The sequence below is a fragment of the Pleurodeles waltl genome, chromosome 2_2, assembly GCF_031143425.1.
Source record: "Pleurodeles waltl isolate 20211129_DDA chromosome 2_2, aPleWal1.hap1.20221129, whole genome shotgun sequence".
Lineage (NCBI taxonomy): Eukaryota > Metazoa > Chordata > Amphibia > Caudata > Salamandridae > Pleurodeles > Pleurodeles waltl.
This window is the reverse complement of record NC_090439.1, coordinates 528,489,441-528,514,001: the sequence shown is the minus strand read 5'-3', so window position 1 is coordinate 528,514,001 and position 24,561 is coordinate 528,489,441. Positions and strand designations below refer to the sequence as shown.

At 44.4% G+C, this 24,561-nt stretch overlaps 1 protein-coding gene across 2 annotated transcripts in view; it reads right to left on the bottom strand.

The window, feature by feature from the left end:
• Nucleotides 1-24,561, bottom strand: part of TAF4B (TATA-box binding protein associated factor 4b) — a 351,422-nt gene that overhangs the window by 83,709 nt on the left and 243,152 nt on the right. For both annotated transcript variants that reach the window (XM_069220053.1, XM_069220052.1), the window contains exon 14: nt 23,847-23,963. In XM_069220053.1, coding sequence (XP_069076154.1) covers nt 23,847-23,963 — 117 coding nt within the window. The remainder of the gene's footprint in view (nt 1-23,846; nt 23,964-24,561) is intronic.

The following is a 24,561-nucleotide window of genomic DNA, read 5'->3' as shown; positions in this document are numbered from 1 at the left end:
ACGTTTGACATAATTTGTTGACTAGAAATTGAAGGAGTGGGAGAGGGGGGGAAAACGTAAGCAAATATCCATGACCAACTGATCCATGAAGCATTGCCCTTGGACAAGGGATGTGGGTGTCTGGATAAGAAGTTTTGGCATTTTGTGTTTTCGCTCGTTGCAAATTGATATGTCTGGTGTTCCCCACCTTTGAAAGTTCTTTTGAAGTACTTGGGGGGTGAATATCCCATTTGTGTGTTTGTTGGTTATTTCTGCTGAGGACATCTGCCAACTGATTGCCTATTCCTGGAATGTATTGAGCTATTAGGTGAATATGATTGTATTGCCCATTTCCAAATTGTTTGGGCTACAAGGGACAGTTGAGATTTATGTGTCCCTCCCTGTTTGTTGAGATAATACATGGTTGTCATGTTGTCTGTCTTTATGAGGACATTCTTCTGTTTGAGAAGAGGTTGAAATGCTTTTAGGGAAAGGAATACAGCTAATAATTCTAAGTGGTTTATGTGTAGCTGTTTCTGTTTGACGTCCCATTGCCCTTGAATGGTGTGATTGTTTAGGTGAGCTCCCCAACCAATCATTGATCTATCTGTTGTAATCATGGTCTGAGGCACAGGGTGTTCCCACCCCTTCATTAAACTGCTGCGATTACACCATTGAAGGGACATATGTGTTGGGCGGTCCATGAACACTAGATATTAAAGTTGATTGTGTGCCTGTGACCATTATTGGGCAAAGCACTGTTGTAAGGCCCTCATGTTTAATCTTGCATGTGAGGACTATTGCTGTGCAAAATGCCATCATTCCTAAAATCTTCATGATAAATCTTCCAGTGTATTGTTGATTTGGCTGTATGAGTGGAATTAGATTTTGGAAAGCTTGTATCCTTTAGATATTTGTATATGCTAGAGCTAGTTGAGTATTTAGGATAGCACCTAGATATGATTGTACTTGTGCTGGTTGAAGGTGTGACTTTTGGCAGTTTATAGAAAATCCTAGTGTTTGCAGAGTTTCTATCACGTAACATGTATGTTTTTGGCATTGTGTACAATTGTTTGAGTTTTTTAGCCAATCGCCTAGATCTGGAGAGACATGGATGTGTTGTCTTCTTAAGTATGCTGCTACTACCGCTAGACACTTTGTGAACACCCTTGGAGCTGTTGTTATGCCAAAAGTTAACACTTTGAACTGGTAATGTTTTCCTTGTATGACAAACCTGAGGTATTTTCTGTGAGCTGGGTGGATGGGTACATGGAAATAGGCATCTTTGAGGTCTAGAGCAGTCAAAATCTTGTTTTTTGTAGCAGTGGAACAACATCTTCCAGAGTTACCTTGTGAAAATGTTCTGACAAGATGTAAAAATTGAGGGGCCTGAGGGTACCATCTTTTTTGGGAATTAGGAAGTATAGTGAGTATACCCCTGTTCCTTGTTGGGATTTTGGAACTACTTCTAGTGCTTGAGTAGTAGAGATTGAACCTGTTGTTGTAACAGAACTGTATGTTCTGGGGATAACTTGTGATATCTTGGTGGAATATTTGGAGGGGTGTTTATCAATTCTAGGCAATAGCCATTGCGGATAATTGATAATAACCAGTTGTCTGTGGTGATATTTTGCCAATGAGAGTGGAACGGCTATACTCTTCCTCCCACAGTAGATGTGTGGAGTGGAAGGGAGGGAAGGAAGGAAGTCACTGCTTTGGTTGTGTTGGTTGTTTACGGTTTGGAATTTACCTCTATTTTTAGACTATTGACTTCTATATGTTCCTCTAAACCCAACTCGTTGATACTGGGTTTGATATGGTTGCTTTGTTTTGTGAGGTAGAATCCTCGGAGGATTGTGCTTTAAAACCGCCTTGAAATTGAGGCCTGCGAAATGACCTCCTATATGGTGTGGTGTAGAAAGCACCGATTGCTTTTGCTGTACCCGAGTCTTTTTTTAATTTCTCAATTGTAGTGTCCACTTCTGGGCCAAAGAGGTGCTTTTTATAAAAAGGCATGTTAAGCATAGCCTGCTGAATTTCTGGTTTAAAACCAGAGGAGCGTAGCCAAGTATATCTTCTGATTGTGATGGCTGTGTTAACGCTCCTGGCAGCTGTATCAGCAGCATCAAGGGCAGATCTTATTTGATTGTTACTAATGGTTTGCCCTTCCTCTACCACTTACTGTGCCCGCTTTTGTTGTTCTTTTGTAAGATGCTGTATAATATCCTGCATCTCATCCCAATGGGCTCTATCATAGCGGGCTAGTAGTGCTTGTGAATTAGCAATTCTCCATTGATTTGCTGCCTGGCAAGCAACTTGTTTCCATGCAGTGTCAAATTTTCTGCTCTCTATAAGGAGGAGGTGCATCTCCTGAAGACTGGCTATTTGCCCTCTTTTGTGCTGCACTAACCACCACTGAATCTGGAGGCACCTGATGAATATTAGTCTGGGTCAGAGGGTGCAGGCTTTTATTTATTTTCTATTCTAGGTGTGATGATTCTAGATTTCACAAGCTCATAAAAATTTGGTAACATTGGGAGGCACTGGTACCTAGAATGTGTTGAAGATAATATATTAAATAAAATAAAACTTCTTCTAATGGCTCTGAATGTATTGTTATCCTGTGATAAGCCGCAGCCCTGGCTATGACCTGGTTGTATGCTGTGGTATACTCAGGTGGAGATGGTTTGGATGGGTACGTTTCTGGGTCATTATCTGGGATGGGATCAAGTTCAAAGATCCCAAGGGTCTACTATGTCTTCTTGTGAATAAAACAAAAGTGTGTTGGAGAAGGCATTGGCGGAGGGCTGGCGCAGGGGGAGACAGATAGTTGTGGAGAATGAGGAGGAGAAGTATGAGGAGGTATTGGCTTCTCCTTTGCTGGTGGCTGTACAGTGTCCAGTACTCTTGGAAAGCCAGCTTTCTTTTTGTTTTTAAAGGAAAGGCAGTAACAATCTTTCCGGTCTCTTTATGGATGTGTATTCTAGATTGTCTCACATCCATAATTTGTAGAATGGGCTCAATTTTCTACTCTTCCTCAGAGGTTTTATGACTTTCTCTTAATTTATCGATAAGTCCTTGCTCCTCTGTATATGATGTCTTCTTCGGTTCCGAAGTCTGCTGTTTTTTCAGTACCAAAAACATGGAAGTCTCGGCTCCGAAGCCGATTTTTGAATTTTCGACTCCGAAACTTGGGGTTCCCTGCTGGAGTCCGGAATGGAGCCCTTTATAGATTCGACACCGAAGTGGACAGAGGAGAGGCTTTTTTTTTTTGGACCGATCCCGAAGGTCAGTCGCCAACAGTCTTTTTCCGAGCTGAACCATGGCCTTCCGGCAGTGGTGTACCCAAGGCCTTAGAATGTTTTTTGTGGAGGGGCATAGGGGCAGACTTACTCACATGCTGGCCGGCTGTGAGGGGCCTGTTGTCTTCGGGTTCCTGTTCGGAATCTGTGTCGTGGATGAGTCTCGGATGGAGACTGTTGTCTGTGCCTGCTCTTCTTCAGTGACCTAGAGATGTACACTGCTTTTCGACACTATTTCAAGTTTTCGGGCTCTGAGATCTGAAGTCTTTTTCAAACAAAACGATCGACAGGTTTACCAGTTTTCCTCCCGATGGTCTGGAGAAAGGCACAAATTACAAACCAAGGTCTGGTCTGTATAGGGGTACTTCACGTGGCACTGAGGGCAGAAGTGGAATGGAGTCAGATCCATCAGGCTTAATATGCGGCAGGCCCGAAGGGCGAACAAAATTAAGTTTCCGGCTGTACTACTGGTTCGATGCTAAATGGAGAACGCGATCGAAACAATACCCACGAAAATGAAGGTTTTCCAAATTGAAATCTCGCAGCGAGAGGAAACACATCCGAACCCGACGGGGGAAAGAAAATAATCTAACAATGGAGTCGATGCCCATGCGCAATGGAACCGAGAGGACGTGTCACTCGATCCTGTAACTCCGAAAATACTTCTTCGAAGAAAAACAACTTGTAACACTCAGAGCCAAACACATCTGTCCGTGGCATGTTCCGCTGCAGATTCACATACTATGCACAGGTCTTGCCATCTAGTGTTAGGCTCGGAGTGTTACAAGTTGTTTTTCTTCGAAGAAGTCTTTTCGAGTCACAGACCGAGTGACTCCTCCTTTTCGGCTCCATTGCGCATGGGCATCGACTCCATCTTAGATTGTTTTCCCGCAGAGGGTAAGGTAGGAGTGATAGAGTGTAAAGAAAGAAATGTCCATGCATTGGAATAGAGATGTATATACATATGTACAAATTTAAATGCAACTTAAACTGCTACAGGCTCCCGGGGAAGAGGGAGGGCGCATGTGAATCTGCAGCGGAACATGCCATGAACAGATGTACACTGGGTAAGTGACATTTTCCGTTCGATGGCATGTGTAGCTGCAGATACACATGCTATGCATAGACTACAAAGCAGTTCTTCTCCCCTAAGCGGTGGTCAGCCTGTAGGAGTTGAAGTTGTTTGAAATAGTGTTCTTAGTATAGTATGTCCTACTGTGTCTTGTTGTGTTGCTAACACATATACACAGTAATGCTTGGTAAATGTATGAGGTGTTGACCAAGTGGCTGCTTTACAGATTTCTGTCATTGGTATACAGGGAGTGCAGAATTATTAGGCAAATGAGTATTTTGACCACATCATCCTCTTTATGCATGTTGTCTTACTCCAAGCTGTATAGGCTCGAAAGCCTACTACCAATTAGGCATATTAGGTGATGTGCATCTCTGTAATGAGAAGGGGTGTGGTCTAATGACATCAACACCCTATATCAGGTGTGCATAATTATTAGGCAACTTCCTTTCCTTTGGCAAAATGGGTCAAAAGAAGGACTTGACAGGCTCAGAAAAGTCAAAAATAGTGAGATATCTTGCAGAGGGATGCAGCACTCTTAAAATTGCAAAGCTTCTGAAGCGTGATCATCGAACAATCAAGCGTTTCATTCAAAATAGTCAACAGGGTCGCAAGAAGCGTGTGGAAAAACCAAGGCGCAAAATAACTGCCCATGAACTGAGAAAAGTCAAGCGTGCAGCTGCCACGATGCCACTTGCCACCAGTTTGGCCATATTTCAGAGCTGCAACATCACTGGAGTGCCCAAAAGCACAAGGTGTGCAATACTCAGAGACATGGCCAAGGTAAGAAAGGCTGAAAGACGACCACCACTAAACAAGACACACAAGCTGAAACGTCAAGACTGGGCCAAGAAATATCTCAAGACTGATTTTTCTAAGGTTTTATGGACTGATGAAATGAGAGTGAGTCTTGATGGGCCAGATGGATGGGCCCGTGGCTGGATTGGTAAAGGGCAGAGAGCTCCAGTCCGACTCAGACGCCAGCAAGGTGGAGGTGGAGTACTGGTTTGGGCTGGTATCATCAAAGATGAGCTTGTGGGGCCTTTTCGGGTTGAGGATGGAGTCAAGCTCAACTCCCAGTCCTACTGCCAGTTCCTGGAAGACACCTTCTTCAAGCAGTGGTACAGGAAGAAGTCTGCATCCTTCAAGAAAAACATGATTTTCATGCAGGACAATGCTCCATCACACGCGTCCAAGTACTCCACAGCGTGGCTGGCAAAAAAGGGTATAAAAGAAGGAAATCTAATGACATGGCCTCCTTGTTCACCTGATCTGAACCCCATTGAGAACCTGTGGTCTATCATCAAATGTGAGATTTACAAGGAGGGAAAACAGTACACCTCTCTGAACAGTGTCTGGGAGGCTGTGGTTGCTGCTGCACGCAATGTTGATGGTGAACAGATCAAAACACTGACAGAATCCATGGATGGCAGGCTTTTGAGTGTCCTTGCAAAGAAAGGTGGCTATATTGGTCACTGATTTGTTTTTGTTTTGTTTTTGAATGTCAGAAATGTATATTTGTGAATGTTGAGATGTTATATTGGTTTCACTGGTAATAATAAATAATTGAAATGGGTATATATTTTGTTTTGTTAAGTTGCCTAATAATTATGCACAGTAATAGTCACCTGCACACACAGATATCCCCCTAACATAGCTAAAACTAAAAACAAACTAAAAACTACTTCCAAAAATATTCAGCTTTGATATTAATGAGTTTTTTGGGTTCATTGAGAACATGGTTGTTGTTCAATAATAAAATTAATCCTCAAAAATACAACTTGCCTAATAATTCTGCACTCCCTGTATTTCCTAGAAAGGCCATTGTTGCTCCTTTCTTCCTAGTGGAATGTGCTTTTGGTGTAATTACCAGCAGCCTTTTAGCCTTTAGGTACATTAGTACTTGTTAGTTTGGATACATTTCACTATCCATCTGGCTATGCCTTGTTTTGATATAGGATTACCAGTATGGGGTTTTTGGAATGCGACAAACTGTTTAGTTTCCCTAAATGATTTTGTTCTGTTGATGTAATACATTAAAGCTATCTTAATATCTATTGTATGTAGTGCTCTTTCTGCCACTGAGTCTGGCTGTGGGAAGAAGACTAGAAGTTCCACTGTTTGATTTAAATGAAATGGTGAGATGACTTTAGGTAGAAATGTATGGTTTGTGCGAAGTACAACCTTATGTTTGTGTACTTGTATAAAGGGTTGTTCAATAGTGAATGCTTGTATTTCACTAACTCTTTGTAATGAAGTGATTGCCACTAGAAATGCTACTTTCCAAGTTAGGAATTGAATCTGACAGGAGTGCATGGGTTCAAAGGGTGGACCCATGAGTCGTGTGAGTACAATGTTAAGATTCCATGAAGGTACTGGTGGGGTTCTTGGCGGTATGATTCATTTTAGACCCTCCAAGAAAGCTTTGATGAGAGGCACTCTAAATAGAGATTTGGTTTGTTTATTTTGCAAATAAGCAGAAATTGCTGTGAGATGTATCTTAAAGGATGAAAAAGCAAAATTTGCTTTTTGTAGATGGAGTAAATAACCTACGTCTTGTATGGTTGCGTCTAAGGGTGTTGTGTTTTGCTTGGCAGTAGAATACAATTCTTTTCCATTTGTTTGCATAAATCTGCTTGGTGGTAGGTTTTCTTGCCTGTTTAAACACTTCCATACATTCTGGTGGAGGATTTAGATATCCAAACTCTAAGATTTCAGGAGCCAGATTGCCAGATTGAGCATTGCTGAATTGGGGTGTCTGATCTGTTGTTTGTTTTGTGTCAACAGGTCCGGTCTGACTGGGAGTTTGATGTGTGGTACTACTGGCAGGTCTAGCAATGTGGTGTACCACGGCTGGCGAGCCCACGCTGGTGCTATGAGTATTAGTTTGAGCTTGTTTTGACTCAGTTTGTTGACCAGATAAGGAATGAGCTGGAGAGGGGGAAAAGTGTAAGCAAATATCCCTGACCAGCTGATCCATAGAGCATTGCCCTTGGAGTGAGGGTGTGGGTACCTGGACGCGAAGTTTTGGCATTTTGCGTTTTGGTTTGTGGCAAACAGTTCTATGTCTGGTTTCCCCCCACTGGCGAAAGTGTTCTTATAATACCTTGTAATGTATTTCCCACTCGTGAGTTTGCTGGTGATCCCGACTGAGATGGTCTGCTAATTGATTGTGAATCCCTGGGATGTATTGAGCTATTAGGCGAATATTGTTGTGAATTGCCCAATGCCAAATTTTTTGTGCTAGGAGGCAAAGTTGTGATGAGTGTGTTCCCCGCTGTTTAAGTAGTACATTGTTGTCATATTGTCTGTTTTGACAAGAATGTGTTTGTGAGCCAGAAGAGGTTGAAAAGCTTTTACTGCTAGAAAGACTGCTAGCAGATCTAAGTGATTTATGTGTAGTTTTTGCTTGTTGTCCCACTGTCCTTGTATACTGTGATTGTTGAGGTGTGCTCCCCACCCAATCATTGATGCATCTGTTGTGAGAAAGGCGTGAGGCACAGGGTCTTGAAAAGACCGCCCTTTGTTTAAATTTATGGGGTTCCACCACTGAAGCGAATAGTGTGTTTGGTGGTCTATCAACACTAGATCTTGGAGATGACCCTGTGCCTGCGACCATTGTTTTGCAAGGCACTGCTGTAAGGGCCGCATGTGTAACCGTGCGTTTGGGACCATTGCGATGCATGATGCCATCATGCCTAGAAGTTTCATTACAAATCTGACTGTGTAATGCTGATTTGGTTGTATTTTTGGTACCATGGTGTGGAATGATTGTACCCTTTGTGGACTGAATTTGGGATGGTTGCAAGTGTGATTTTTGGAAATTTATTGAAAACCCTAGTGTGTGTAGGGTATCTATAACGTAACGTGTGATCTTGACACTGCTCTTGAGTGTTGGCCTTTATTAACCAATCGTCGAGATATGGGAATACATGCATGTGTTGTCTCCTTATGTATGCTGCTGCTACGGCAAGGCATTTTATAAAAACTCTGGGGGCTGTTGTTATCCTGAAGGGTAACACCTTGAATTGGTAATGTTTTCCTTGTATAACAAACCTGAGGTATTTTCTGTGAGATGGATGGATGGGTATGTGAAAATACGCATCTTTTATATCTAGTGTTGACATGTATTCCCCCTGTTTAAGTAATGGGACTACATCTTGTAGTGTCACCATACGAAAGTGTTCTGATTTGATGTATAGGTTGAGAGACCCGAGATCTAATATTGGCCTTAGTGTTTTGTCCTTTTTCGGAATAAGGAAGTACAGGGAAAAAAAACCCTGTTCCTTTTTGTTGATGAGGTACTAGTTCTATGGCTTGTTTTGTTAATAGTGCCTGTACCTCTGTTTGTAACATTGTTAGATGTTGCGACGATAGTTTGTGCACTTTTCGGGGAATATTTGGAGGAAAATGTGTGAATTCTATGCAATAACCATGTTGGATAACTGATAGCACCCATGAGTCTGTTATGTTTGACCACGGATTGTGGAACATTTCCAGTCTTCCTCCCACAGGAGATGTGTGTTGTGGGAAGGTGATGGCGAAGTCACTGTTTATTGCTAGTGGCTTGTTTTGTAGCTTGAAATTTTCCCCTGGACTTGGGAAATTGCCCTCTGAAGGACCCTCGAAACCCCCCTCTTTGGTACTGGGATTTGTATGAGGGCTTTGTCTGTGAGGTAGATGGTTCTGATGGCTGTGGCATGAAACCTCCCCTATACTGCGGCTTCCTAAATGTCCCTCTGTATTGGGATGAGTAAAGCGCTCCCATTGCTATGGCTGTATCCGTATCTTTCTTCATTTTGTCTATGGCTGTGTGCAAAATAGCTGTTGCTGGTTGAATGGCATGTTGAGGACAGCCTGTTGAATCTTGAGTTTAAAACCTGATGATCCAAGCCATGCATGGCGTCTAATTGTCACTGCTGTGTTTATTGTTCTTGCAGCAGTATCAGCTGAATCTAATGCAGACCTTATCTGGTTATTGCCTGACCCTCTCCTACCACTTGCTGAGCTCTTTTTTGGTATTCTTTGGGGAGATGTTGAATGATGTTGCTCATCTCATCCCAATGAGCTCTGTCATATCTTGCGAGGAGGGCGTGCGAGTTTGCTATGCGCCACTTGGCTGCTTGTGACGCTACCCTCTTTCCTGCTGCATCAAACTTTTTACTCTCCTTATCTGGAGGGGGTATATCTCCAGATGACTGCGAGTTGGCCCTCTTCCTCGCTGCGCTGACCACTACCGAGTCTGGGGGCAGCTGTTGGGTGATAAATATTGGGTATGACGGTGGTGGTTTATATTTCTTCTCCACCCTTGGTGTTATGGGCCTTCCCTTAACCGGATCCTGAAAAATCTGTTGGGCATGTTTAAGCATGCCTGGGAGCATGGGTAGACTTTGGTTAGATGTATGGGTTGAGGATAAGGTATTAAAAAGAAAGTCGTCCTCTAGTGGTTCGGTGTGCATGCTCACATTGTGGAAAGCAGCAGCCCTAGCCAAAACCTTTGTGTAGGAGGTGCTATCTTCAGGTGGAGAGGGTTTAGACGGATAGCATTCCGGGCTATTGTCTAACACAGGGTCATCATAAAGGTCCCACAGGTCTGTATCTTGATGCAACTGCACAGTGTGTGTGGGTGACTGTGCAGTGGGTGTAGCAAGAGGAGAAACAGTTCTTTGAGGAGAATGTGCTGGGGAAAACTGGTGTGGGGGAGATTGCTCTCTTGGCACTTTAGCCTTTGGCTGCTCAGTGTCCAAACATCTTTGGAAAGCCAGTTCCCTTTTAATTTTGAGAGGAGGTGCTGTAAGGATTTTTCCACTATCCTTGTGGATCTGTGTCCTTGCTTGTCTCTCATCAAGTATATGAGCCTTTTTTCGGCTTCGAAGACGTTTTTTTCGGCACCGAAATGCTCATGTTGACAGTAGGCCTTCGGAGACTGTCTCGACTCGAGTCTGAAGACCTCGAAGCGGATGTAGCCTTTTGCAGTGCCGAGGGTGTTGCTTGGTCACCGCTTGATCTCTTGCGGGTAGGGCCATGGCCTTCCGGCAGTGGTGTCCCCGAGGCCTTTTGTTTGGTCTTGGACTGGCTCTGGGTTTGGGTCGGGGCAGGCATACTCACCTGTTTACCTGCTGTCGGTGGTCGGTCCGCGTTGGAATTGTCCGAATCGGATCCTTGAATGGAGATGGCCATCTCCTCTTCTTTGACGTCGAGGTGCTCGGAACTCTTCGACGCCATTTATAGTCGTCTCGCCCTCATTTACAATTTTTCATTCAACTAAGAACGGCTACAGGCTACCAGGGAGATGGGAGGGTGCATGTGAATCTGCAGCGTCTCATGCCACGAACAGATTTACACTGGGTAAGTGACATTTTCTGTTCAGTGGCATGTTTAGCTGCAGATACACATGCTGTGCATAGACTAACAAGCAGTAATCTCCCCAAAAAGCGGTGGTTTAGCCTGTAGGAGTTGAAGTTGTCTGAAATAATGTTCTTAATACAGCCTGTCCTAATGTGGCTTGTTGCGTTGCTAACACATCTACACAGTAGTGTTTAGTAAATGTATGAGGCGTAGACCAGGTGGCTGCCTTACAAATTTCTGTCATAGGTATATTCCCAAGAAAAGCCATTGTGGCGCCTTTTTTCCTAGTGGAATGTGCTCTTGGTGTAATAGGTAGTTCTCTTTTTACTTTAATATAGCAAGTTTGAATACATTTAACTATCCATCTGGCGATGCCTTGTTTGGATATAGGATTACCTGCATGAGGTTTTTGGAAGGCTAAAAACAATTGTTTTGTTTTACAAAATTGTTTTGTTCTGTCAATGTAATACATTAGTGCTCTTTTTATGTCTAATGTATGTAAGGCTCTTTTGGCTACTGAGTCTGGTTGCGGAAAGAAGACTGGGAGTTCCACAGTTTGGTTTAGGTGGAATGGTGATATGACCTTTGGTAAGAATTTTGGATTTGTACTGAGAACCACTTTGTGTTTATGTATTTGTATAAAGGGTTCCTGAATAGTAAATGCTTGTATCTCACTTACTCTTCTAAGTGGTGTGATAGCTATTAGAAAGGCTACTTTCCAAGTCAGATATTGTATTTCACAAGAATGCATGGGTTCGAATGGTGGGCCCATGAGTCGTGTTAATACAAAGGTACAGGTGGTGTCCTTGGGGGTATGCTTTTTTAGTCCCTCCATAAATGCTTTAATGACTGGGATTCTAAAAAGTGATGTTGTATGTGTAATCTGCAGATAGGCAGAGATTGCAGTGAGATGGATTTTAATGGAAGAGAACGCTAGATTAGACTTCTGTAAGTGTAATAAGTAGCTTACAATGTCCTTTGTGGAGGCATGTAGTGGTTGAATCTGATTAGTGTGGCAGTAGCAAACAAATGTTTTCCATTTGTTTGCGTAACAATGTCTTGTTGTAGGTTTTCGTGCTTCTTTAATGACCTCCATACACTCTTGTGTAAGATTTAAATGTCCGAATTCTAAGACTTCAGGAGCCAGATTGCTAGATTGAGCGATGCTGGATTTGGGTGTCTGATCTGTTGTTTGTGTCGTGTTAACAGATCTGGAATGTTTGGTAATTTGATGTGGGGTACTACTGATAAGTCCAACAGTGTTGTGTAACAAGGTTGGTGAGCCGAGGTTGGTGCTATGAGTATTAGTTTGTTTTGACTTAGTTTGTTGACCAGATAAGGAATAAGTGGGAGAGGGGGGAAAGCATAAGCAAATATCCCTGACACACTGATCCATAGTGCATTGCCCTTGGATTGAGGGTGTGGGTACCTGGACGCGAAGTGTTGGCATTTTGCGTTTTCTTTTGTTGCGAATAGGTCTATGTTTGGTGTTCCCCAGCGGAGGAAGTGATCCTGTAGGATCTGGGGATGAATTTCCTTTTTTATGAGTTTGCTGGTGATCTCGACTGAGATTGCCGGCTAACTGATTCTGAATGCCTGGTATGTATTGTGCTATCAGGCGAACGTGATTGTGAATTGCCCAATGCCAAATGTTTTGTGCTAAGAGACACAGTTGTGACAAGTGTGTCCCCCCCCCTTGTTTGTTGAGATAATACATTGTTGTCATGTTGTCGGTTTTGACAAGGATGTGTTTGTGGGCTACCAGTGGTTGAAATGCTTTTAATGTTAGAAACACCGCTAGCAGTTCCAAATGATTTATGTGAAGTTGTTTTTGCTGATCGTCCCATTGACCCTGTATGCTGTGCTTGTTGTGGTGTGCTCTCCCCCCCATCATGGAAGCATCTATTGTGATAACAGCTTGAGGCACTGGGTTTTGGAATAGCCACCCTTTGTTTAAATTTACAGGGTTCCACCATTTAAGCAAGAAGTGTGTTTGGCGGTCTATCAACACTAGATCTTGAAGTTGACCCTGTGCTTGTGTCCATTGTTTTGCTAGGCACTGTTGTAAGGGCCTCATGTGTATTATTGCATTTGGGACAATGGCTATGCATGAAGACATCATGCCTAGAAGCTTCATTACAAACCTTACTGGGTAGTGTTGGCTTGATTGTATGCTTGATGTTAGATTTAGGAGCGCTTGGACTCTTTGTGGACTTGGAGTGGCAATTGCTCTTTGTGTGTTGAGTGTTTGTTTATTGTTAGATTATGTAAATTATTGTTGTATTTGGGATGGTTGTAGATTTGATTTTTGGTAATTTATAGAGAACCCTAGTTTTTATGACATATTGCGTGTGAAGAAGACACTGTTGTTGAGTGTTGCTTTTTATTAGCCAGTTGTCTAAATATGGGAATACGTGCATGTGCTGTCTCCTTATGTGAGTGGCTACTACTGCTAGGCATTTTGTGAATACCCTTGGGGCTGTTATCCCGAACTGTAGCACTTTGAATTGATAGGGTACGCCATGCATTACAAACCTTAAGTATTTTCTGTGGGAAGGATGGATGGGTATGTGGAAATACGCATCCTTGAGATCCAATGTTGACATGTATCCCTCCTTTTTTAGTAATGGAACCACGTCTTGAAGTGTTACCATGTGGAAGTGGTCTGGTTTGATTTAGTGTTCTGATATCTAAGATAAGTCTTAACATTTTGTCCTTTTTTGGAATTAGGAAATATGAGTAGACGCCTGTTCCTTTCTGATGATTGGGTACTAGTTCTATTGCTTGTTTTTGTAATAGTGCTTGGACCTCTATTTGTAATAGGTCAAAGTGTTATTTGGACAGATTGTGTGTTCTTGGTGGCACATCTGGCGAGAATTTCGTGAATTCTATGCAATAACCATGTTGGATAATTGATAGGACCCATGTGTCTGTGGTAATGTGTCCAGTTTTAAAAATATGCGGTTAGCCTCCCCCCCACTGGTGATAAGTGTTGGTGTTTTGTGACATTGAAGTCACTGTTTGGTCTGGCTTGGTTTGGTTGTTTTGAACTTTCCCCTTCCTCTTGGGAATTGTCCTCTATAGGAACCACCAAACCCTCCCCTTGGATATTGTGCCTATTAGGTGGGTCTGGTTTGAGAGGTGGAAGGCTCTGATGTTTGCTGTCGAAAACCTCCTCTAAATTGTGGTTTCCTAAAGGTGCCTCTGACTTGTGGGGAATAGAGCGCGCCCATGGCTTTGGCCGTGTCCGTGTCTTTTTTCAACTTCTCAATTGCTGTGTCAACTTCCGGCCCAAACAACTGTTCATGATTAAATGGCATGTTCAACACTGCTTGTTGGATCTCTGGCTTAAATCCAGAACTTCTTAACCACGCATGCCTGCGGATGGTTACCGCCGTGTTGACCATTCGTGCTGCCGTGTCTGCCGAGTCTAGTGTAGACCTTATCTGGTTGTTAGATATGGCCTGTCCTCCTTCCATGACCTGTTGAGCACGTTTCTGATGTTCCTTGGGCAAGTGCTGTATGATGTGTTGCATCTCGTCCCAGCGTGCCCTGTCGTAGCGAGCAAGTAGGGCTTGCGAATTAGCAATCCGTCATTGATTGGCTGCTTGTACTGCCACTCGTTTGCCCGCAGCGTCAAACTTTCTGCTCTCTTTGTCAGGCGGTGGAGCGTCTCCTGATGATTGAGAGTTTGCTCTCTTTCTTGCTGCTCCTACAACCACTGAGTCCGGTGTAAGTTGTTGTGTTATGAACACAGGATCTGTTGGGGGATGCTTGTACTTCTTCTCAACCCTAGGCGTGATAGCCCTTCCCTTAACTGGCTCCTGGAATACTTGTTTTGCGCGTTTGAGCAAACCCGGGAGCATTGGCAGACTGATAGGAAGCGTGGGTGGATGCTAAGATGTTAAACAGGAAATCATCCTCTATTGGCTCTGAGTGGATTGCTACATTGTGGAATGTAGCTGCCCTGGATAGTACCTGCGTATATGCAGTACTGTCTTCTGGAGGTGACAGCTTTGTTGGATAACAATCCAGACTGTTATCCGATACTGGTGCATCATACAAGTCCCATGCATCAGCATCATCCTGTGTCATCCCTGTATGTGTGGGTGACTGCATTGGAGGTGTTCCCACTGGTGACAGTTGTGCTGAGTGCAGTGGGGACTGTTGTCGTGAAAACCTTGGTGGTGGGGATTTGTCTCTAACCACCTTTGCCTTAGGTTGCATTTCTGTCTCCTGAAATGCAAGTTTCCTTTTAGATTTGATTGCAGGTAAAGTTTGTATTTTTTCAGTCTCTTTCTGGATATGTAACCTCCTTTGTGTATGGTCTGGTTCTTCCATACTTAATTCCTGCTCAAATTTATGTCTTTCCTTTATTTGGCTGGAAAGTCCTTGCTCTTCTGTGTAAGAGCTTCTTTTCGGCTCCAAAGCCGTTATTTTCAGTACCAAGGTTTCAGATAAAGTATTTTTCGGTTCCGAAGATATTTTTCTCACTTTGGGTGAGTCGAACTCTCGGTGTCGAGATCGTTCGGTGCCGGAATCTCGACCGGAGTCGGAAGTCTTAGGCAAATCCCTGGCCTTTTTCGGTGCCGATGTTTGGTCACCTTCTTTTCGATGGGTTAAGCCATGGCCTGTTGGCGGTGGCGTCCCCTTGGCCTTAAATATTTGTGTGAGTTTTGGACGGGGCAGGTTTACTCACTGTTCGCTGCACCGTCGAGGTTCAGTCACTTCCGGATTCGTCCGAGTCCGATCCCTGGATGGAAATGCTTTCCTCCTCTCCGACGTAGAGTTGGTGTCTACGCCATTTGCAGTCTTCTTGCTCGTCGATCTATTAGGGTCTTTTTCGATCGAAATGCTCAACAACCCTCGCAAGTATCCTCCCTGTGTTCAGGTGATAAACACAGATTACAGACCAGGTGCTGGTCTGTATAAGGATACTTCGAATGACACTTAGGACAGAAGCGTAAGGGGGTCCGGTCCATTAGTCTTCGACGACAGGTGTGGTCGGGCCAACCAGGCCTCAGTGAAGAACGGAAGCCCCGAAGGGCCGCCAGAGCGCTCTTGATGTCGGTGCCAAAACAATAACACTAACCCAGTACCGAACGATAACAATACCGTCAAATTTTCGATAATTTAGCTAACTTTCCTGATTTGAAATACGGAGCGAAGAGGAACACGTCCGAACCCGATGGCGGAAAGAAAACAATCTAAGATGGAATTGACGCCCATGCCCAATGGAGCCGAAAGGGAGGAGTAACTCAGTCTCGTGACTCGAAAAGACTTCTTAGAAGAAAAACAACTTGTAACACTCCGAGCCCAACACTAGATGGCAGGATAATGCACAGCATGTGTATCTGCAGCTACACATTATATATATATATATATATATATATATATATATATATATATATATATATATAAACAATTGATGTAAACGGACTAGCTTAACTTCACAGCTCAATGTTCAATGGGAACATATGAGAACAATACAGGGCTAACGCAACTGGATTAACTGAAAACCGAAAACTCCCTGTACTTTGGTTGTGCCCATCAGTTATCAGTTTACTTTAAATAATGTAGAGTGGAAAACAACTAAAATATATATCATTTTTCCTTTTGCTATAAGAGTGCATGCACTAAATGGTTTGAGGGATTAAATGACTCCCTGCATGCATGTGGAGGAAACAAATATTATACATATCTTTTTTTTATTAAATATTATTTTTTTTAATTAAAAGTGCAATATAGGACAACAAAAGAATGGTACCAGGGCCCGGAAGAGATCCCTCAAGGTCTCGATTTGTGAACACATCGCCAACTTCCCTTCCGCTTAACCCACCCTCCACCCTCCTCAGGACACCACCAAACAGATATCACTATAAGAACAACAGTACTCAACTATACACTTCAGGCCTCCATATAATAGTCAACAGAAGTCTCTTTCCTCTTCAAGCAGTGTCTTGTTGCTCTCTCCCGCTGTTGCCAAGCACCTCCAGCAAATAGTATTGCAACCATTTACCGCACACCTTGAAAAACCTTCTAGGGCACCCCCCCGCCCGCTAGCATAAGTAGTGTTTTCAACCATCATATACATGTCAATTGCCTGCTTCCAATCCTCTCTAGTAGGAAAGTCTCATGATCCCAAATATCGGGCTATATCTCTTTTGGCTACAATAAGGCCAAGACCAAAGAGAAGTAGTTGGGCTCAGGAAGATCAATGTCATTAGATATCACCAGGATAAAAAATGTAGGATCCAGCAGCAGTCGCACAGAAAGCACCCTGCCAAGCTCTCTGGTGACGTCCTCCCAATATTCCCAGATTGGGGACATGCCCAGATTGTGTGAAAAAAAGAACCAACTTTGACATTTTCAACAGTGTGGGGTTTGCGCCCTACCCATAGCGTGCAGACAGCACCTGTCGTAGTATATTCTATGTAGTATTTCAAACTGAACTAAGCGCAGCCTGGCTCTGATCTTCACCTCCCTGAGGTGAATCAGGGCAGCTTCACAGTCTGGGAAATCACAACCCCTCCCAGCTTTTCAGTCAGCAGCTGTCCTTCCAGTGCAGTGTACTCCAGGATGCCCTTCCCAGGAAGTCAATCTGAGCGTCATACAAGTCGTACCTGCACATATTTTATCAATTGGTTGGTGTTCACCTCGTACATCTGCTGAAGTGAATGGCAATGTCCCCTCCTCCCACCCTTCATGGCGGTCACCCACCTTGGACATGCCCAGTATATTCCATGCCTCGAATCCCCAGAGCTTTCACATTTCAGGGAGCCACTTTCCCTCCCACAGGTGCTCCCTTACCTCATTGAACCAGTTGTGTCCCCTGTGGAGATCGTAGCTGGTAGATCTACTGGGCATAAACCCCAACTGATCCCTCTGAACATGGGAAGTGATGACTTGCAACTGTTGGAAAGCTACTATCGTAGCCAGGATTTTGACCTCTATGTTGAGCAAGGAGATTGGGCAATATGAGCTGCAGCGCTCCCTGGCCCTGCCATCTTTGGGGATGTGCACTATAATTGCTCGTCTGAGGGTAGAATGCCCTGTTTGTTCACTTTAAGGAACATATTCAAAAAATGTGGTCCCAATAGTCCAGAAAAACTGCTTATACAATTCAGCTGGAATCCCATTAGGTCCTGGGGTTTTGTTAGATTTGAGCTTGGCTATTGCCACTTCAACTTCCACCAGTGTGATCTTGGCAACAAATGACGCTCTTGTTTCCGCATTCAGCACTGGTGTGTTCAGTCTGCAGGTATTGGTCAATGAGGGTATGAGGCTGGAGCAGCCAGGCCCTCTACAGATCCGCATAGTGCCTTGAAAAAGCTTCTGCTACAGCTTTGTCAGATTCCACCTGCCCATCCCCTTGGCCCACCAACTGGTACACCCATCTAGCTTCTGCCTCCCTTCTACCCAGCCAAGTGAGGGGTTTCCCTGCTTTATTCCCGGAGTCGTACAAGCGGTGCAAGGAAGCTAACATTTGATTCTTGATGCCCTATTGTGCCATTATCTTGTATTCCTCCCGCAGGAGGTGCAACTTTCTTAGGGTAAGGGGGTCTGGATCTGGGCCCAAGTTATCCTCAACCTAAAACAGTTTACTTTCTATCTCTACCAAAGATCCCTCTAGTTTTCTCTTCTCTCAGGCAATGAGATTCTGGGTGCTAACCCTGAGAACTGTTTTGTAGGCCTCAGACAGTTATTTTAGAGGTAACAATCTTCATTTTCGCAAAAGTACAGTTCGGAGTCCACCCTCAGACCAACTGCCTCTTACCAGTCCCTCAGCTACCATGCATTTAGTTTCCATCCTACTAGCCCGTCCCCTACATTTCCTACCCATCTGTATTAGAGGCGAGTGGTCCAACAGGCCCCTGGCCAGATAGTCCACCTGTTTTATGGGGCCAATTTCTCCCACAGGGGAAAGAAATATAGTCTAGGAAGGGAAAACACTTTGGACGCCCCAGAGAAATAGGAGTACTTTTGCTCAGAGGGGTGGATATGCCGCCATAAGTTAGAGAGGCCCAGAGACATTGCAAAGAGGGAGGGAGGGGGGGGGGGATGTATACCTGTGCCTTGGAAGCTTGATCTGTTCACCGTGGGTGCATTACATTAGTAAAGTCTCCTCCCATAATGTGCAGAGGAGAGTCAGCCTCCAGCAACACCTCTGTGAGCTTTGCTAATGTGAGGATTGTAGGCAGGGATGGGGGGGGTACATAAATAACACTAATGTTATGTCCACTCTACCCCAGACCCTGAGCTGCAGAAGGCATGGGCTAGTGTGGTATATTTTGCTCTCCCTAGGAATTTGCACTATGTTTTTAAGGTGTTTCTCCTGTAGAAGGACCATATCTGGGTAGAAGGGTTTAATACGCTTGGCTACCAACCCTATCTTAATCTGGTCACCAGGACCATTAACATTCCATGACAGGATTGAGAGGGCCTAGGAATCTAGCTGTGCTGCACCCATTGTAACTTAAACTCCTGAGCGGGACGCCCTCCATGTATGGACTGGCTGGCCCGTAAAAGTGGGACTTCTTCCCTGGTGTCAATTTTGTGCTGCTGTGTCTGTGGTGTTGTGTCCCCGACCAAAACTAGTAAAACATTCTGAACTTGTACCTTCCCCGACAACACCCACAAGGACCCCTGTGAGTGAATAACCCCATGAACCAACAACTACTAGACAGGGCCTATGAGAGGTCTGTAGCCTCTGCCCCCACCACCCACATGTTTAGTCCCTCAACAAACTCAATCAAGGCAGACTATTTAAAGAAGTAAATGATGAAGCCTCAGCCAGAGCAAGGGCCCAGAACCGGATGCCACCCATGACTAGTGGGACATAGCCAAATCTGAGACAGAAATGTTTGAAGGGGGTGTTCTAAGCTCTTGTTACGGGTAAGCTACAGCCACTGCCAGAGGGTGAGGAGTCAGAGTCTGATCCAGGTTCGTCGCCAGCTGAGCCATAGGTGGAGTCCACTGGCGGGCCTGCCTTCTTGCCCTTTTTGAGAGTACCTTTATCCCCATATTCAGAGTCCGAAGAGATCATCATAGAGCGATCATGATCCTTTCGCCTCCATGGCCTCTCTGACAGGCCTGATCTTTTCTGATGGTCTGGTCGGGGCTTCGTTCCCCTGCCCTTTGTAGCCTGGGTCGCTCCTCCAACCATTCCTATGCTTCCTGAGGGCTCTGAAATGAAAATGTCACTTACCCAGTGTACATCTGTTCGTGGCATTAGTCGCTGCAGATTCACATGTTGTGCATAGTCCGCCGTCTGGTGTTGGGTCGGAGTGTTACAAGTTGTTTTTCTTCGAAGAAGTCTTTTCTTTAGCTTGGCAGGAAACAGCAGCATATATTGCAGCTGGCGGCTTCACAGCGTAGCTTCAACAAGTTTGAATGTGCACCACTGCCTCTCTACCTCCCTGGTATAGTCTGGGAAGATTATAATTTAAAAAATGTTTTAGTGCACCTCACTCGGTTCGCCGACCTCAGCAAGGATTGTAGCTCTGTCCTGGAAGTTTAAAAAATGGGTGATTACTGGTCTTGGAGAAGTTCCCAGTGGCGGCCTACCACCCAGCACCTGGTGGGGCCAGTTCAATGATGAAGCATGGAAAAGCTTATCCTGTGGCAGGATGCTTCGCAGCCATTGGCCTAGAAAGCATTGCACATTGGTACCCTCAATGCCTTCCGGGAACCCTATGCACCTGAGATTATTCCTTTGGCCCTGGTATTCTGCATCTTCCAGCCACCATACCACTACCATGGTGATGACAGGAGTTTCTGCCAGGTCCAGTTGGAGACTTAACTGTGTCTTCGAGCTCAGATATCCTGGTCTTGGCTCTGGTGACTCTTTCTGCAATGTTACAGAGATCCTAGTGCAGGAGGGAAACTTCAGAGCGTACTTCACCCACTCTCCCTTCCAAAGCCTCCCTAGATGACTGAATGCCCAAGGGGAAAACCATGTTGTCCGGATCCGCGAGCGGGGCTGCCTCCGCCACAGGGGGTAACCACCTTGGCATATCGGTCCATCTTTCCCTGTCAGGGAGGTTTGGGCTACTTGTCACAAGCTATGTTCAGAGTTCTGATGCGGTGCTCCCCACATCCCTGTCCTCAGGGAAATCACACCATACCCTAAGGTAGGGCACAAAATGGATTATGTCCAGAGGGCATGAAGGAGCGTTTTCCTTGAGCCCTATCACTAGTACCTCTGGGTCGAATGGAGAAGCGCATCTATTTGCCAGATTCGGCCAGAATGGGTGGTCACGCTCCAACTCAGAATATAGTACCAGGGTGTCTGTTCATTACTACCAAATTACGATGCTGCCAGCCCAGGACTGCTTGCCTATTCCTTCAGGTCACCAGCTGGGAGCCAGAGCCATGTGGGAGCCACCCAATGTCACCCCACTCTCGATGGCAGAGTTCCAGGGCAGGGGAGCCCCACGACTCAGTTTGCAATCACCAGAGCAGCTTTCCAGGCACCTCAAGTGGGGGCCCCACGCTCCCTGCGAAACTGCTGCTGCTGCTATGTCCTTTCTCCAGCACAGGGAATGAGCTATCTTCATCCCTGGAGTGTCTGCACATGTCTTCCTATAAGCCACTGCAGCATTTTTCAGGGAGAGGGTCTGGGGCCCAGCATGACCCCCCCCCCCCCCAGTCAGTGAAGTCACCCTCAGGGACCCCCCAATCAGCCCACAAGCCCCTCAGGGGCTCCCAGGGCCCAGCGCTAGACTCCAAGCCCGTCTTCAGCCTCATCCCACTATGCTCCCTGCATTCGCCTCCCTTTGCATTCTGGGTCTTGAGGGCCCCGCCCAGTCCTCTCACCACAGTCTCAGGGAGGAGTGGGGTGGGTCGTGTGGGGAGGGTGCTGGAGCAGGATCACACTAGAGGGCCTCAGCAGGGCTCCTCCAGATCACTTCTCAACCCCAGCGCAACCTCGCTCTTGCAGCCATGCTCTGAGGCTTCTACACAGCTCACGAGCAGTCGCTGTTGTGGGTGTCCGTCACTTGGGGAAATCAAGGGTGCACCCCCACCACCCAGAGTACCACCACACAGGAGGGGGAAGGTGCCCCCCTACATCCAGGATCGCCATCTGTGAGGGTAGGTAAATTATTGTTCAAAAGAGTGGAGGGGAGGGAAACCGAGCCTCAAGCTATTGGAGAAGTCATGAGTAATGGCAGGATTTTCTCCGGATTTGATGAACACCCAATGCGGAGCAAAACTAATTACATTATTGCAGCTTCTACTTGTCTCAGACTTATCACCGCTGTTAACCAAAACGTAAATCTTGAAACATAAAAACCCATTATTTGAGACCAACCAAAAGGGGCGATACAAATAAGTTCAAAACCTCCGACTTTGCTTAAAGGTTTAATAATGTCCACAAATTGCTTGCAAGTTAACAGTATGCATATCATTTGCACCTTTAACAAGTTGTACGCACATTAAGTTAATAGTTTGAGTTCAGTTATATAATACCAATGATAATTTGATTTTGTGTGATACAGACAATTAGCATTGGGGAGTTGGTCCTCCTTATTTGAAAGCTCTCCTTTAACTCAGTGCTTCTCTGATGCCAGATATACTGATGTGCTGCCAATTAAAACTTCCCAGATGATTTATTTAACCTTTCTAAACAACATTTGTGCTATTATGCCTGATGCAGTTTTTACCCATTTTGTGAGCAATCATGATTTTTATTTTACAAAAAACGTCTAATGCTTTGCCATAAACAGGCTAGTCAGTAAGGAATGGCCACTGCTCCACATAATGAATTAAGGAAGATAAAACTGGAAATAGAGTGCTGGTTGCTTCTGTAACATTTTAACATACAATGAACTTTAAAAAAAAGTGGGGATGGGTGTGTTAAACATCCAGCATTAACATCAGCTTTTTAAAAGCAACCCACCCCCCTTAAAAACAAATTAACAACAACCTGAAGTAACTAACTTCTATTAGAAGAAAAATAACTTCCTAGCCAGAGGGGAAAAATACTTTAATGGTGAATCTTGCCCTCAATTTTTCAAGGAGTGCACGAAAAAACTATCACGAATAAATGCAGAACATTCTGGAATGTAAAAACTTTTCCAGCAATATCACGTTAAAGATTCTGGCAACATGGACCTTTTACTGCAGGTCATTAATAAGCAACAGCTAATACTTAGGGCCTTTCTAACCCCCCAGCTCTAGATAAATAGAAAGGTTCAGTTTAAGGCTCTTACTCTAGCTTTTGGGGTATTTAACCAAAAGGATCCTCTTTATCTTAGGCACCACTTCAAGCTCTCATTGCAGGTGCGTTCCTTGCAGTCTAATAATCTTAAACTACTTCAAATACCGTGTATATACAAAGCCAGAAGTGGAGGCAGATATTTAATCTTTTTGGCAACTAGGCTGTAGAATGTGCTACCACTTGCTCTTAAGAACTCTCCTTCTGAAACAGCGTTTCAAAAAAAATCTAAAAACTCTTCTTTGATTCCGGTACTATTTGGCTCTTATTCTTTCTTGCGATTTTGCAGCAACCTGTCTGCTTGAGCTGACACACCTCCTCGAGGTAGCTGTGCACTTTAGAAATGTACTGTATAAATATATTATATAACAAAATGTTGTATTCCCCCAACTGTTAACCCCAGTTGGATGTGCAAACACTATAGCATGGCCATCTCTCCGTTCTTATTCTGTGATGAATGTACAATTGCCACAGTGACCAATTCTCACCGCATATTCTCAATCCAACACGTAATTTCAGTTCACCCAATTCCACCTTCATTGAAATGAGACATCATCTCTTTTTGGTACTTTATATTTGGCTTGTAGTCCTCTGGGGTGGTTCAATTTCCAATATAAGAAGCTGATTTCATGGGCGAACCAGCAAGCCCTACTCCCCTTACAATTCGTGGAGGATTTGAGCTTTCGACATGATAGGATCCAGAGGATCCTCAAATTTCCAGCAAGTAGTACGGCAGTGAAAATGATTGCAGGGTAGGGTAACGGGGAAATAAAAGGGCGGATAAACAAAGGCTTCAATAAAACTGTCAATCATTACCAGAAAATCTCAGAAAAAGAAGTCCTTCACATTTAAAGTCAGAACTGTGGCTACGTGATCAATAGGAAAAAAGGAAAAGTGCTGTTGAAATCAACATCAAATTCAATACCTCAAACCGAGATGAAAGGCCGAAATCCAATGGCCGTTTCCTTCTGGGGCCAATGGCAGCCAAGGCTGTGAGATTAGCCTCTCTCTGCTGCATCTGTGCCAGCTCCATCTGCTGCATCTGAAGAACAGACAGTAAGACAAAATTAAAAACACCGAATACAATGGTTGGTGTGGTTACCTGCACGCTGTACACGTTTTGGAGAGATAAGACCGGACAGCATTTGGACAATAACATTCGAGTGGGCAAAAATACCTTTTCAACTCTGCTACTTCTGAACACTTAAAGGATACATTTAAAAAAAATGAGTTGGTTATTTTTTCTTCTAATAATTAACTTCCTAAGTTATAGTGAAGATCGGCAACGACCACACCTACATGCAAAACCCCACATTGTACATACACGTGTACTTGGTCAGCATGTTGGGGTGAATATGGTACCATGTATCAAAAATGCAGCCAGCAAGGTGTGCCTTTTTGGGTTCCAACAGAATTCCAGTCCAGCTCATCCAGTGCAGACCTTCCTCATACATGCAAACTAGGGGAGCATTTCTCATTCCATCTACTACAAAAGTCTTTTAAGATTTCATGGATCCAGAGGTACAGGTGGAAAGAGGTCACGCAGAACATCACTAGCCTTAACAAGGAGAGATCTTGAAGATTATTTGCAATCCGTCTAGTAACTATAGAAACCATTGCTTCGGCTTCACATCACAGGT